Source organism: Pollicipes pollicipes, unplaced genomic scaffold (assembly GCF_011947565.3).
Source record: "Pollicipes pollicipes isolate AB1234 unplaced genomic scaffold, Ppol_2.1 Scaffold_4295;HRSCAF=5057_pilon_pilon_pilon, whole genome shotgun sequence".
NCBI lineage: Eukaryota > Metazoa > Arthropoda > Thecostraca > Pollicipedomorpha > Pollicipedidae > Pollicipes > Pollicipes pollicipes.
The window spans coordinates 4113391-4127587 of NW_023596461.1; the positions used below are offsets into that span (position 1 = coordinate 4113391).

Here is a 14197-nt window from a genome sequence, read left to right on the forward strand (position 1 = left end):
CACTGCCATCCCCCCCGCACGTCAGCTGGGGAGAGTGACACCCCTTTCTCACTGCCATTCCCCCTGCACGTCAGCTGAGGAGAGAGGCACGCCTGTCTCACTGCCATCCCCCCCCCCCCCTGCACGTCAGCTGGGAAGAGAGACACCCCTTTCTCACTGCCATCCCCCCCTGCACGTCAGCTGAGGAGAGAGACACCCCTTTCCTACTGCCATCCCCCCCCCCCCCCCCTGCACGTCAGCTGAGGAGAGAGACACGCCTGTCTCACTGCCATCTCCCTTGCACGTCAGCTGAGGAGAGAGAGACACGCCTGTCTTACTGCCATCCCCCCCCCCCCCTGCACGTCAGCTGAGGAGAGAGACACCCCTTTTTCACTGTCATCCCCCCCCTGCACGTCAGCTGAGGAGAGACACCCCTTTCTCACTGCCACCCCTCCCCCCCCTGCACGTGAGCTGAGGAGAGAGACACGCCTGTCTCACTGCCATCCCCCCCCCCCCCCTGCACGTCAGCTGAGGAGAGAGACACCCCTTTCTCACTGCCATCCCCACTGCAGATCAGCTGAGGAGTGGGACACGCCTGGCTGGTGCCCCCGCCGCCGCCCGCCTGCGAGCATGTTCAGAAGCAACAGCGACTCGCGGAAGGAGCTGAAGCCCTCGCTGCCCCACCGAGGTCGCCTCAGCCTGCGGATGAGCCGATACACATGGACTGAGGTGAGTACCTCCAGCGAGCCAATCGCGGCATACTGTAGCACATGGCGTGTCGCCCAACGCCGACATCGTCGACCGGGCGCAGGGCTGGCTTACGCGGGAGTAAACGCGGGAAGTCGGCCTGAGGGGCGTGAAGCCGGACTCTGCACGGCCCGTCACGGACTTTGGGGTTGGTCAGAATCAGGCAGGCAAGGGTGGTCAGGCAGGTCGCCTGCTGTGCCATATAAGGAAAGGTTTTACACTCGCACCATCTCACCTGCTGCATGCTACTTGGCGGTCGTGTGACCAGACATAAGCCTGCAAACGCACGGCTCGCGGCCCATGCAAACACTAAGAGAACATAACCCGTGCGGTGCGACTACCACGCATAGTCTGCACAGAATGTTACTGCTCTGGAGCTTTAAACTAGAGTCTAGCTAGTCAGCTAGAGTCCTGCAACTTTATCATTACATCCCGGTATTTTACATCTAGCGCATGTTAAAAGATAGGCGCAGGTTTAAAATCAGGTTCGGATGCAAATACGCAATTCATGGTTCAGAACTTCATCTTGAGAGTGTATCGAAGCAAACTATCGAAATGGTTGGAACATTCGCTCAGTAGCACTCAATCTCCTTAGGAAAAGGTCACGGGTTAAGTATTGCGTTCATACCAATGCTACCCACAGAATTGCTTAAATAGCACCAGTGATGCCGAAACTTGCCGAATTTCGTTCGTCGTGCCACGTTACAATTAAGTGCGCTCTGGTTGTTTACCTGCTTTCGATTTTGTTGTTTTCGACTTTCGACTTTCGGCATGTCGCAAATTGTTTTAGCTTTCAACGCAAGCATGCATTATTCTGCTGCACATTTTCCTCTGGCACTGAGGGACAGTACAGTCCCCTGAAAATGGCGGATGATTGTCAGCTCTCATTGGCTTCAGTTTATTAACTCACGCCTCGTGGAGACAGCGGATGGCTAAGAGTCCGAAATATTTCAATTCCTTCATTCAGGCATTAATTAAATAACGACGTCAATAAGATAACGGCGGGATGTTCCTGCACACATTGTTCGTTTCAATAATGATGCAAAGGATTGAATTGTTACGCAAGCGCGAGAGCTGCCTATTGGCCGGCGGATGTGACGTCATTGATGAGTCACTGCGTTGCCCGAATCAGATCACCGCGCAGTGGGACACCTCGTGTTCTGACAGCTTGCCATTGGTAAAGTCACGTTTAGGGTTAGGTTCGCAAAACCCATTTATGGAGTAATATTTTTAGATAGGGGTCTGGGTTGGGTCCAGTCTGGAGTGCCCAAAAGTTTGTTGAACAGGGTTAAACCTGTTGCCTGTTGTCAGAGCTTCCAAATGCCAGGCGAGCTTCACTTCAGAGGCGTTTCTGTTTCATCGCATACCAATTAATGATTTGATGTTTATGGACAAGATCTCGCGGGATCAAATCATAAAGTACCGCAAATGTGAACTGAAGAATCAGTTTATGATGATGCAACACGATTACACTCGGAGTCACAGTTAATGACTGTCTTGATGACTGATAATTGATTTCTTTTTGCTCCTGCCTTTCCTATGTTCTTTGCAATTTGGGCTTGGAACCAAATCGCCCCTGGATGACAATGCTAGTCTCGTGAAAAGCGAATATTTTTTCCCAACAAAAGCGAATGTTTTGAATTTAAGATAATCAATTTCAAATCATATCAAACATTAATAAAAACGTGCAGTTACCATCACCTTATGCTTACCTTCTCCATGAAGTATGAAATAGCTCATGTCGAATCTTCTTTTACTTTCTCTCTCTCTCAAATGTCTCTGACCATTATCAGTTCAACAAGCGCAAGACAAAACATGTGACACGAGACAGACGGAGTAAAATGTTCAAGCTCCCGGCACACGCTTATTTTCGTGATCAGGTTTTTTGCTCGCTCATCACGGTGTGCTGATTGTAAGTATATTGTTGATTGCATGCAAGGACTAGATCATCAGTTCAGCATTCATTACATGCATGCATACAATTATGCAGACAATCGGCCTTTCTATGACGCGTTTTATGACTGGGCATTTCGTTTTGTCCATCATGGGCGTACTTAGGTTCAACATATTTGGGCCACTAAGATTGCGTGAGTTTGCCTGCATTTGTTGTGAACTACTGTTACAAATGATTTCCTTGGTGATTTACGGTCCTCTACATCACAGGAGCACCAAGGCACTTGTAATCAACTTATTCCAAGGACCTTAACCGTGGCTTTACCTCACTCCGCCTATGATGGCCAGCTGAGTGGCATCACTGCGAGTTGGCCAATTCTCTGAAGTCATCCATCCAAATGGATAAAGATCTTGCTTATTAGCATCGATTTTTGTGTGAACCAATCACGGCGCGTCCTGCATTCTTACTCTGTTAGTGTGACCAATCACAATGCGCGCTGGCCTCGGTTCGCCTGCATGGCTGCGGTGTCGTAGGTTGGAGACCTGTCCGGGATTTCCTCGGTAACGTGTTTTAGTTGACCGCGGTTCTGATAGGGATTTCATGTAGACAAACACTTGGATGTTGGGAACAATTTGTGGGTGGCCTTCCAATTCGTGTGCTGTAAGACTTAAAACCAGGAAGCGATTAATAAGTGCCACGCCAGCCTGTTGCCACTGGGATATTTTACATCACTTTCATTTCCGTTTCAAGAGGTTTACCGGTTAGGTACACTAACTGCAAACAATTCCACCTCAGTTATTGCTAATTCTCTGGAACACAGTGCATCGTTTAGGCGCCGACTGGGCTATCTCAGGGAATCTTCGATGCCAACAAAACAGCACATAAAAAGAACACGAATAGACGGTGCAGTAAATAGTTCCATTCATCATGCGGCAATCATTCCATTCACCATGTGGCAATCAAGGCATATCAAATGTAACTGTCGGTTCGTTCATATCTAGCGGTCATGAACACGAGTTCCAGATATAACGGTCATCAATTGGCTATCGATCAATGTTGCGCAAGATGCGATGACATAATCAAACAATGGCGCACTGGGGAGCGTATTCACTAAAAAGAGAAATTGTATTGTCTAGGGCAGCCTTTTCCAATTAAAAGTACGCCAACAGATATAAGTGCGCTTATTCAATCATGTCTGATGCTTGCCTCAATATTCTAAAATCTACGACATTCCTTATGAGAATCCCTCATCGTGGAACATGTTTAGGTATGACAGCTTTGTGAATGCTGCATGCCTATGAACAGGGAGGCGGCCGGGATATAGGAGTACTTTGTCACATCTGCGTCAGACATGCCGCCGAATCTTTTTAAGAAGTTTCGAAAAGCTTACCGTAAAAATACATCTGGCATCATAACTGCCCATACAAGCTTGGTATTGCCCCAGTAAACCTAAATTCTGTTCCTAAACCGAAACTGAAAAAACATATTTACGTCTTTATGAAAACGTTTCTAAATTTCTGCAAATCATTTGCGGCCGATAATAGCTCATAGAAGTGTTGTCGTTAGGAAATCAGCGGTGAAAGCATTTTGACAAATTTTGAAAAGTGTCGCACCGTAAGCCTTCGTGAGAACATGCATTGGCAAACAGTCGCGCAGCCAGGGGGAAGGGGATTAGTAAACTATTTTGGTTTCAGCTATCTCATATACATCACCGTGGCCAGCGATATGTAGGGCACACCAGTCGTGAGTTGGTAACAAGCCTAGCGAATGCTACTAGTGCTCTGTTGGTGACGCTATTTGCTGCATGAACTTATTAACGTATGTTGGGTATGTCAGCCTGTTCGCACTCATTGGCACCGCCGAATAGGTCTGGGACTTGCTCGTAAAGAATTAGGTCCCCCCCATCCCCAATCGCAAATCCTAGTAGCCAACGGTCGCAAATTCTGGCCGCGCCCCTGTTGTGTACACGATTGTATGCAGGTAAAGGTCCGTAACGGTTATTTCTAAACAACGTACGCATGAAATAGATCGTAAGCATCGGCCATCTGGCAACAAGTCTGTGTCAATAATATTCCTGTTGTGAGTGTTTCCGCGCAGTTTGAGCAGTCCAGAAACGAATCATGTACCGTTCACTCTGAGCTTTTGCTGAAACTTGATCTTCGCAGCATGATTTAGGGCATAAATTTAATATGTAAGTTCTAGTTCTAAGCGGCATGCAGATTAAAGATGATTGCCACGGGTAATGGAGGGTCGGTTACTGGCAAGATACCAATTAGGAAGGATGTTTCGAAGCGAGCGCAGCAAGCGCATCGCTTCCTCTGAACTCTGACTCGCTTTATGTGAGCAATCATATGCAGGGCGTCTCTCGCAACCCCGCCCTCCGCGTTCCAGCAGGCTGACTCTTGCAGCAGCCGCTAGATGGCGTCAGTGGCGCGCTCAGCAAGCGTCGGTCGGCGTCGTCGACAGACGTCGCAAGCTTAAGATGGGGGGGGGGGGGGGACACACAACAAACACGGCAGGGGATCTGCGGTGTACGATTTTATTTTACCCTCGGTCCCTTCCATCTCACGGCCTTTCGCACTGCTTCCACTGATTAACGTCCTTTCCCTGGCTGCCGGAGGGCGCTTAAGTTAATGTCATGAAGAGCAAGGCTGGTCATAATATATGACCTGGCTGTGCAGCTGTCGCTGCCCACCGCCATCCCCGCTCCTCCCCGGTCGGTTAGATGTGTTCGCCCCGCAGGGACCAGCCATCCGACGCCCTGGGCCATGGGTGAGTACGTGCGTTAGAACTTGCCGTACACATCTGCATACGGATTTCTGCAAACCTACAGCTAGGTTTTTTGCGTACGTACATGGTCAAAGCAAACTTATCCATCATAAGCATTTAGGAACGAATTTGATGTAGTTTCATGATAAGTTGGCATGTGAACTTTTGCGCAGGTACCTTTCTGTGCGAAATTTGTGTTCCTGCATATGCAAGAACACAAAGTTCAAAGTCCAGACATCAGTATGCGAACTTTTGGGCAGGTACCTTCGTCAAGCGAAGTTAACGAAAATTTACGCACGAGCTTTACGTGCTTACATGCGGTTGGCATATGAATATTTGCGTACGTGCAACTGTCATACAAATCTTATCTCTGACGAATTTTTGCGTGTGAACTTTTTCCTTACGTACTTCCGCGCGTATGGACATTTTCGTTCCGAAACTTTTTCCCGACGAACAATTTATCACACATCTTATCATTGAAAAGCTTTTTACATTACGTACCTTTTACGAACTTGATACCGTACGTCCTTTACGTGACGAACTAAATTGATACGAACTTTACTTTAGGAGCAATTGTCACAGGAACTTGCTCTTTAAACATACCTTTGTTCGGAACTCGTTAACTTGAGCCTCTTTTGGGAAGGCGCAGCGCATGTTATGCTGCATGGATCGACTGCACAGCACGAACCATCTGGTAATGATTTAGTTCAGAACGCAAGTATGCAGGAATGTATGCAAACATGAATGCTCTCGCTTTATTATCACAACATTACATTTTGATTCATGTATTGTCATGCAGGTGCCATGAGGTAGCGAATCATCTTGTCGAGGACATTGCATCACGATTCGGCAGAGGAAAACTATTCCTAGCACTCACACATCTGGCCCATAATTTCACATCACTTGGACACACATACTGTCTTATCCCGTAGTTTTGGGCGTCCGTAAACACCTTTTCATCCTTCCAACAACCAAAATTACTGGCACTGGTGTCACCACACTATCACGCAACCAGATCAGGGTAGATCGTGTTCCACTGGACAATGCATCCAATGAATCAACGCCACGAAAACTGAAGTCATGGTGACATCACCGGAAGCACCATTCTGCAAATGCTAAACGCAAGCTTCGTCAGAAGAGGGATGCAGAAGTGCTGTGACGTAGGAGAACCCTTTGATCTCATTAGTTGGCTATTTCAACCATCACGGGCTCCGTGTTAACGCATGACCGACATTATAAGACGAAACCGATGCACGCCGGACGTGTAACTAGTACGGGCTGACCAGCGTCTGCAATGACTCTGAGCGGCCCCTTTGTGACGAAACACTGCGCTCAGGGGTCACTCCAGATTTTCAGGACGGTCCTCCTGGTCATTCGCATCTTGGACGGGTCTGCTTGGACCTGACCGGTTGCACCCTATGCCCCTTCTGGCTGCACCTTGGTGCGCATGAGGCATAGAGCTCCAGCGGCAGAGCCACCACCGACAATGCAGCTCAGCAATTTTAGCTTGCGGGACATTTAAGAGGCTTCAAGAGCCCACGGGAAGCTCACTAGATCCCACCCGGGCTGCGAGGTATGACGTCACGGCAGTGCTAGGTGTGTGCAGTCTCTTGACTGATGAATGGGCCTGATAAAATTAGGTGTGTATGTGTGTGCTCCCGACGAGAACACTCATAGCTCATCTCCCAGGTTACCCACAAAGAAGATTTCGGTGTGCGAGCTGGGTGCCAGATACGGAAAATGTTAAGTTAACTGTTTTACTCGCGTGCGCTTTTTTCATGCCCTTCACGCTGTTTCAAGCTAGCGCGTGACATTGATCGTCGCCTGCCCTTGATTGTGGTCACATGCTTTTGGAGAACTAAGGCATAATGTTCAGATTTGGCGCGATAAAGTGTGCCAAGAACAACCGGATCTTTCATGCCAACCCTCAATGTCCCGAACTAGACAGTATAAAATGCTGAAAAATATTTAGATATGGGGAATCATCTGGCCGCAAGAGCGTGTATTCAATCACTGCAGTGAGACTGATATGAGATGGCAGCTTTCAAAGCACTGCAACTTTGCAAGTGGCGTTCGCATTGCAGCGTCACGAATAACTGCCCAGGGTTTAATTTTTGGCCTTGGCCTTCGTTGGCGGCGACGCGATTCAGCATCCTGCCCTTAGCGCCGAGAGGCATTGACAGTTCAGGGTAACCCTGCGAGATCATCCGATCGAGGTAGACATTGGCCTGTGATTATTCAAGCCACCTCTTCAAGACACCGAAAAGGCTGTTGACTCACTGTGGCAGTCACAAGCTACCAAACCTTCTCACTTTGAAAAGAGCTGTGGGTTTCATATTGAAGGCCAATGGCGCTGGTCATGAAAGGAGATGACATGAGGTGAGAGTGGTTCTGAAGCGCTCATTTATGCCACTTTGCTCCTGTTCTGATTGATAATGGTTACCAGGCACATATTATCTACAAATCCGGGGGTTTCTAGCTTCCTATTCAGTTCAGGGCCCCAACCCTCACCCCAAAGTTTGTGAAGAAGCGTGCTAGTCTGGGAGAGATCTATATTTTGGAGATGCATCGCATAATTTTTCACTGATCCCTAAATCTATCTTCAAAAACTATGCCCCTGCCTGAAATTTAATGAATTCTTCAGTGTTTTAATGGGATTCGAATAATTAATCACAGTTCAACATTTTACGAAAATGAATCTTGGTTGCTGGAAATTTATATCACAGCCAGTGATGTAGGCCATGGGAAGGCAATGGAATAGGGGAGTAGGGTGGTGTAGCAAATCTAGGCATGAGGAAGGGCGAACTCAAGGGCCATCTCTCCCTTCACCAGGTGTGTTATTTCAGATAGCAGGAGGTTTCATGGTATTGTGGCCCAACTGTCTTATGAGGTCAGTGAAAAGATGGCATTTGGTTGTCTGTGAGGATAATTTTGACTTTATCCTGATGAAAGCATCCCTACTGTAGCAGGACAGTTCAGCAAGTCATTTGTTCTGCAGTGTTCATCCACATGCATATTTTCTTTGCACTTTTGTGCATGGAGTGGCATGGATGCAATATGGTATATTACATACTGTTTTTGCTAACAATGCATTATAAAATTGCCCTGATGGAACTCTTGGCATAATCACTGCATACATAAGTTACAGGTTGTGAAGGCGGACAATCTACCTTTTATGCAGTCCACATTGGTAAAAAGAATCAATATAGTTTGTATGGTGGTGGCATAATGACAGGAGTGTCAATTTCTCTGCATGATTAGGGACGGGAGAAGTCCAGAGAAGGTGGTTTTGTGTTATAATCAATTATATAAATATGTATATAATCAGCGTTTTAATTAGTTATTGCTAGCGTTTCTCATACCCTTTGTAATTTTCCAGCTGGACATGTTGGCGGAAGGGGGAGCATTAGCACTGAGGGGCTCAACCCAACATGGCCATTGGGTGGCGCCTCAGAAAGTGATCTGAACTGATACTCTGAACTGAACTGATAAGGGCAATTTTGGCTTGCTGATTGAATTTCTGCCAAGGTTTGAATGTTGGTAACAAAATGCGTCATTCTACTGCAGCAGCTGATGCTTTTATGATGTGACATGCAGATTTTTACACCGGCATATGCTAAAAAATTGAAAAAGAGTGGCAACCAACAACTTTAACCCTTACCCTGATTCGCTGGTTTTCATAACATGGGCTATGTTCCTAACGTTTGCAAACTATTAAAGATTGAGCCCCGCCCAAAAATCAATGAGCCGTATTTTACGAGATCTCACGAATAATAAGAAGTCTCCTGTTGTTGACTGATCCCACTAGACCAAGTCTAAGGCCAAATTTTCCCAAAAACCTGACTAGATCAGATTTGCATGTTCAGATATACAAAGCCATACAGTGTAGTGGCATCTAACACAATGAGGCGTGTCCATTATTTAATTATGAGTACAAGGGCAAGTAGTTTTATTTGTTTTGAACCTACGTTCATGATGTAGGGTTCCGTTCATGTAACAGTGCCAACCCTATACGCGCGGCCCGCAGCATCGGCGCTTGCCGCCCGCCGCATCCGCCGACTTCAGACCATCCTACAGCACACGTAACAAATCATCGCTTCTCTGAAACCAGAATTGATGTCCAGATTTTTCTTTCTTAATTTCACTTCACAGCCTCACAGTGAGCCCAAATCACAGCCGTGTGACGAGCATTCAAAGTCATCGGTTTCAAATGGTATGACGGTTTAAAACGCGTGTAGCAGATTCAGATAAAAAGGGTGTTCAGAACAGGACACCTTTTTGGTGTCAACACGCGTTCAATAGATGCCCCAGAGGCTACCAAAGATTTGGGTGAGATCGCACAATATGACGCATTGGTATCCTCAGAAAACCGAGGGGGGGGGGTTGCATCGCCCCCGCCCCCTTCTGTCAGCGCGAGTATCTTGTTCAGAAAGAACTAGCCGCCTGATGTAAACACTTAATAGCCAATTTCGGTACAATTTACTTGTCGGGGTAGGGCGAAAGGCACCCAACAGGCAAAACATGTGCCAGGCTTGTAGCATGCTTAAGGTATGGTAGATAGTTTGATGACGGTTGAGATCAGTGTCCTAGACTTACCTATTTTGGGTGTAAAGCGACACCCTATGAGGAGGAATTTCTCACTCCTTTTTCCCATATTTTCTGTGAATTTTTCACTCCTGCCTGACATTGTCTAATCGCATATGCCAAACCCATATTTCCCTTTCTGAGGTTTTCAGATGTCATACAAAACCGAGCTCACTTGTAAACCACCAAGCATAAACAAGGCTCCACAGAACCTGGACAATTATGGTTATGTCCTGCCTCACCAAAATATGAATCATGTCCATGTATGCACAGAGCAAGGGCGCCAGGTACCTCCAAGCCCAAGACCCCCAGCGACTCCAGCCGCTTACACGCATCAAGTTTGGTTTGTTTACAAAATGCATCGCAATCGGCTTGCGTGCCAAATGCAAGGTTTTCACGCATCCAATGTTTTGCCTCATCATCACACCACCATAGCAGAGCCTGGCGCAATCGCCAGCAAGGCCTGGTAGAGCATTTTGCTCCAGGCATTTCTCTCACCCGAAGAGACTTGACGACTAAATTGCATCACTCCCGAAATGCAGGGGTGAACAATTCAAGAAATATATTCTAAATAAAATTTACAAGAAGAATATCACATTTGAGCACTTATTTTAAATGATTTAAGTCAAATCAGCTGATAACAAAACTTTACCAAAGAAGTATCCGCGTTTATATTTATCTAACTACTTTTGTTTTTCTTTTTATCATACGAGTGTGATACCACTTTATTCTTCCTTCCTTTCCCATTGCCTTTAGAGGTACCACCAGTTGCTTAAAATGTTGACCAATTTTTGTGCAAGATGCTCCAACTGCAAACTTGCACGCATTTGGTAAATAAATTGGATTAATTCGCCAGCCACCCAAACATGTTTGATATGCACCCAAGAATGAACAATTCACAGGGAATAGAGGAGACAATTTGAAGCACAAATCTCATTTTTGCCGCTATTTTTGCCCTGTTAAACCCTCGGTTAGTCATTTTTGGTTCATGGCGGTGCTCGATAATGATAAACCTAAGCCTTTCGAGTGTCTAACTCACCAGGCTACCTGACAAGGCTATCCGTATGCTGCCATACACAGCTTTGGGACAGACCTGACGCAGCTAATACAGAAGTGTTTCATGGCGAAACTCTGTCCTTCAGGTCGCGAGGAGGTCGCGAGGCGCCAACACGTTCCAGGCATCTGAGGTGGCGCGTATTGGTGTCCGGATGAGTGTAGAGCATTTTTTACGCGCCGTACGAACAGTGGAAGCTAGTTCTGTTGGGTTACATTTAATTTACTTTTGAATTTCTTTCTGTTTTAAGACTTCGGGTGAGTCTCAGTGTAATGCTATTTCTTCTTGGTGGTGATGGAGTGAAGTGAAGATGACTGGCCCGAGCTGATCCGGTAATCGAGTGCGGACAGATGAACTTTTCTTTTCTCAGGTAGGGGGAATTCAGGTTCATACCTGAAAATAACACTCAACTCAGGGAAATCATTCAAGTCCAAAGGTTGGCCATGGATCCAGATGTGTGTGAGAGGAGTTCTGGGAGGCGCTGAGAAGGCAGAAAAGGCAAATCTTCTGGCTGCAGGTAGCCTTCTGATAAAAACCAAAAATCATGGACAGACTGAAAAGTTTATGAAAAATAAAAAGTTTGGGGATGAGAAGTGTGAGGTTGTTTGTGAACAAAGAATGAACACATCCAGGGGAACCATCATTGCATATGACCTTGTAGATCTGTCCGAGACTGAGATTGTGGGATGGCTGAGTGAATTTGGGGTAGTGGGTGCTCGGAGATTCACCAAGAGGCTGAATGGAAAGATGGAGAATACCCCAACCATACTTTTGACATTTGACAGGTCCTCATGCCCAGCCAAACTGGGACTGGATTACATCACGTACCATGTCCACCAATATATCCCCAACCCACTGATGTGTTTTGGTTGTTGCAGATTTGGCCACACTGAAACAAGATGCCCCAGTGATCCTCTATGCCTTCGTTGTGCGAAAGGAAAGCATGATGGGGAATGTGAGCGCTGGTGTTTGAACTGCAAACAGTCAGGACACTCATGTATGGCCAGGGAGTGTGAAATATGGAAAAAAGAAAAGGAGACATGTAGGATTAAAGCTGAACAAGAACTCTCATACCCCCAGGCTAGAAAGCAGTATGGGAAAGAGCATGACCCCCCTGTCCTGAAGTCATATGCTGCAACTGTCCGTCACCCGAGTGTGGCTCCCACTAACAAGCAGCATGATGACCTCAGGGAAAAGTAGGAAAACTGGAAGAAAAGGTGGGTGAGATGATTGCTCTGCTCCAGCAACTGCTGATGAAACAGAGCTCCCAGGGGAATACCAGGGGAGGGATGACAGTACCAGACCTGTAGATAGACAGGATGAGGAAGTTGAGGTGGATGTTATAGTGGAGGGGCAGGAGGACACTCGAAAAGATGAGCAGGGAACCTGTAAGAGGAGGAATGATGGAGAGGTTCAAGTGATGCAGAGGGATGATGCAGGAAGTGAAAGAGTGGATAGGGAGGTGAATTATGTGACTCTGGAGCATAATGAGGAGGAGATGGAGGGGTGGCAGAGAGCATGTAGGGCAAAGAAAAAGGACAAACAACAGAGTAACATATCTGACGTACCAGATGACACTACCCCATCACCAATGACTAGCCGAGCAGGGAGATATACGAAGAGGCCGAAGAGAAATTCCAGCCAAAGGAGGTCATGGAAGGATGACTAACTAGTATTGAAATGGAGTGAACCACATTTCTTTCTTCTTTGTTAATATCTGAATAGTTTATTGGTGATTGGTTGACGGGTATATTGAATATTTGAACGAATAGGCCAACAAATTCAGACGTTCTCCACGTAATTGTTCTCGTGCGGAGGGCATGCAGAGGTTGGTGGTGTTTGTTTTCACAGCTATTTTAGGACCCTTAATGCGGGGATTGTTATGCGAAATGGTTTCCAAAGTTGAGGGAGACTTAAGTAACGAGCTCCCGGTGTTTTTCGGAGGCAGCGACGTTTCCAGTTTGGGCAGATGTTGCCCGGTTTGGCTAATCCCATCTTGGTTCTCATAGGTAATGTTAAACATCCAGGTGCGATACCTATTTCGGGTCAGGGGGTGGACGAGCTGAGGTTGTTTGTCTCGTGGAGGTCACCCTTCGGAGGGTGCGGGGTGATCTTTGCCGGGGACAACGGTACAGGCGCTATTTCCACTCGACCGGCCGGAGCGCGCCGGGTCCCGAGCGAGGGGTTGGGGCTGACTGGGGAGGGGAACAAGGGGGAAGGGAAATGTGTATACTGAGATGCTTTGTTCGCAGTTACAGGACAAGTAGAACATACCGATGTTTGGCATATTTATTAATTAATTCATTTGATCTTTTCCTGTTTTTGGTGGCGGTCCTTTGTTGGATTTCGGCGTTCGGGCTGCGCATTGGTTGTGTCTGTGTGTGGGGATATGATGCGCGGTGCGGGCTACTCACGTGATTTTCTGATGTTCGAGTTTAGAGGGTCAACAAATGTCGAACTGTTGCCAGCGTGTGTGCTTGACAGGACAGAGTCTGCAGTCTAAGACAACAATAAAAGGACTTTTAGTATTATGCAGTGGAACTGTAAAGGCGTGATCTCAAAGTGGGCGGAGATAAAACCGCTGCTGCTGGCAAGACCACATAGCGTCTTATGTCTCCAAGAGACACACTTCCTCCCTACTGACCACTATGATTTCAGAATTCACGGATATTCTCTTTATAACGCTCATTCTGACGCACATAGTAGACAAGGCGGAGCATCAATCTACGTCAGCAACAACTTATCTCATTTTCAGGTCACACTACATACCAATTTTCAGGCGGTGGCATGTTCGGTGACAATGGGGCATTCTCGTATTTGTGTTTGTTCTTTATACTTACCACCAAACGAGAATTTGACGTACCTTGAACCGAACGACTTGGTTACACAGCTACCGCAGCCGTTTATCATAAACACCGACGCCAATAGTCCGCATTTCTTATGGGGTGCAGACCGGTGCGACTCTCGTGGAAAGGTGTGGGAAATGATAAGACGGCAACATACCTTAAAAGTCATGAACGATGGTTCCCCAACCAGAATGGACGAGTACACAGGATTATGGTCACATATCGACCTGACTGTGACGTCAAGCAGTGTGGGACAATTCATGCATTGGCAAACGGACACTGACTCCAGTGATCATCTCCCAGTTTATATTACATATGATAGGT

The 14197-nt window shown here is 46.8% G+C and overlaps 1 protein-coding gene across 1 annotated transcript in view; it reads left to right on the forward strand.

Moving 5' to 3' along the window:
- Positions 1-579: 579 nt before the first annotated feature.
- LOC119096346 (adenylate cyclase type 5) overlaps positions 580-14197 on the forward strand; it is a 184609-nt gene continuing 170991 nt past the window's right edge. The window contains exon 1 of the mRNA XM_037219193.1: positions 580-708. Within this exon, the coding sequence (XP_037075088.1) occupies positions 610-708 (99 nt within the window). The 5' untranslated portion in view covers positions 580-609. The remainder of the gene's footprint in view (positions 709-14197) is intronic.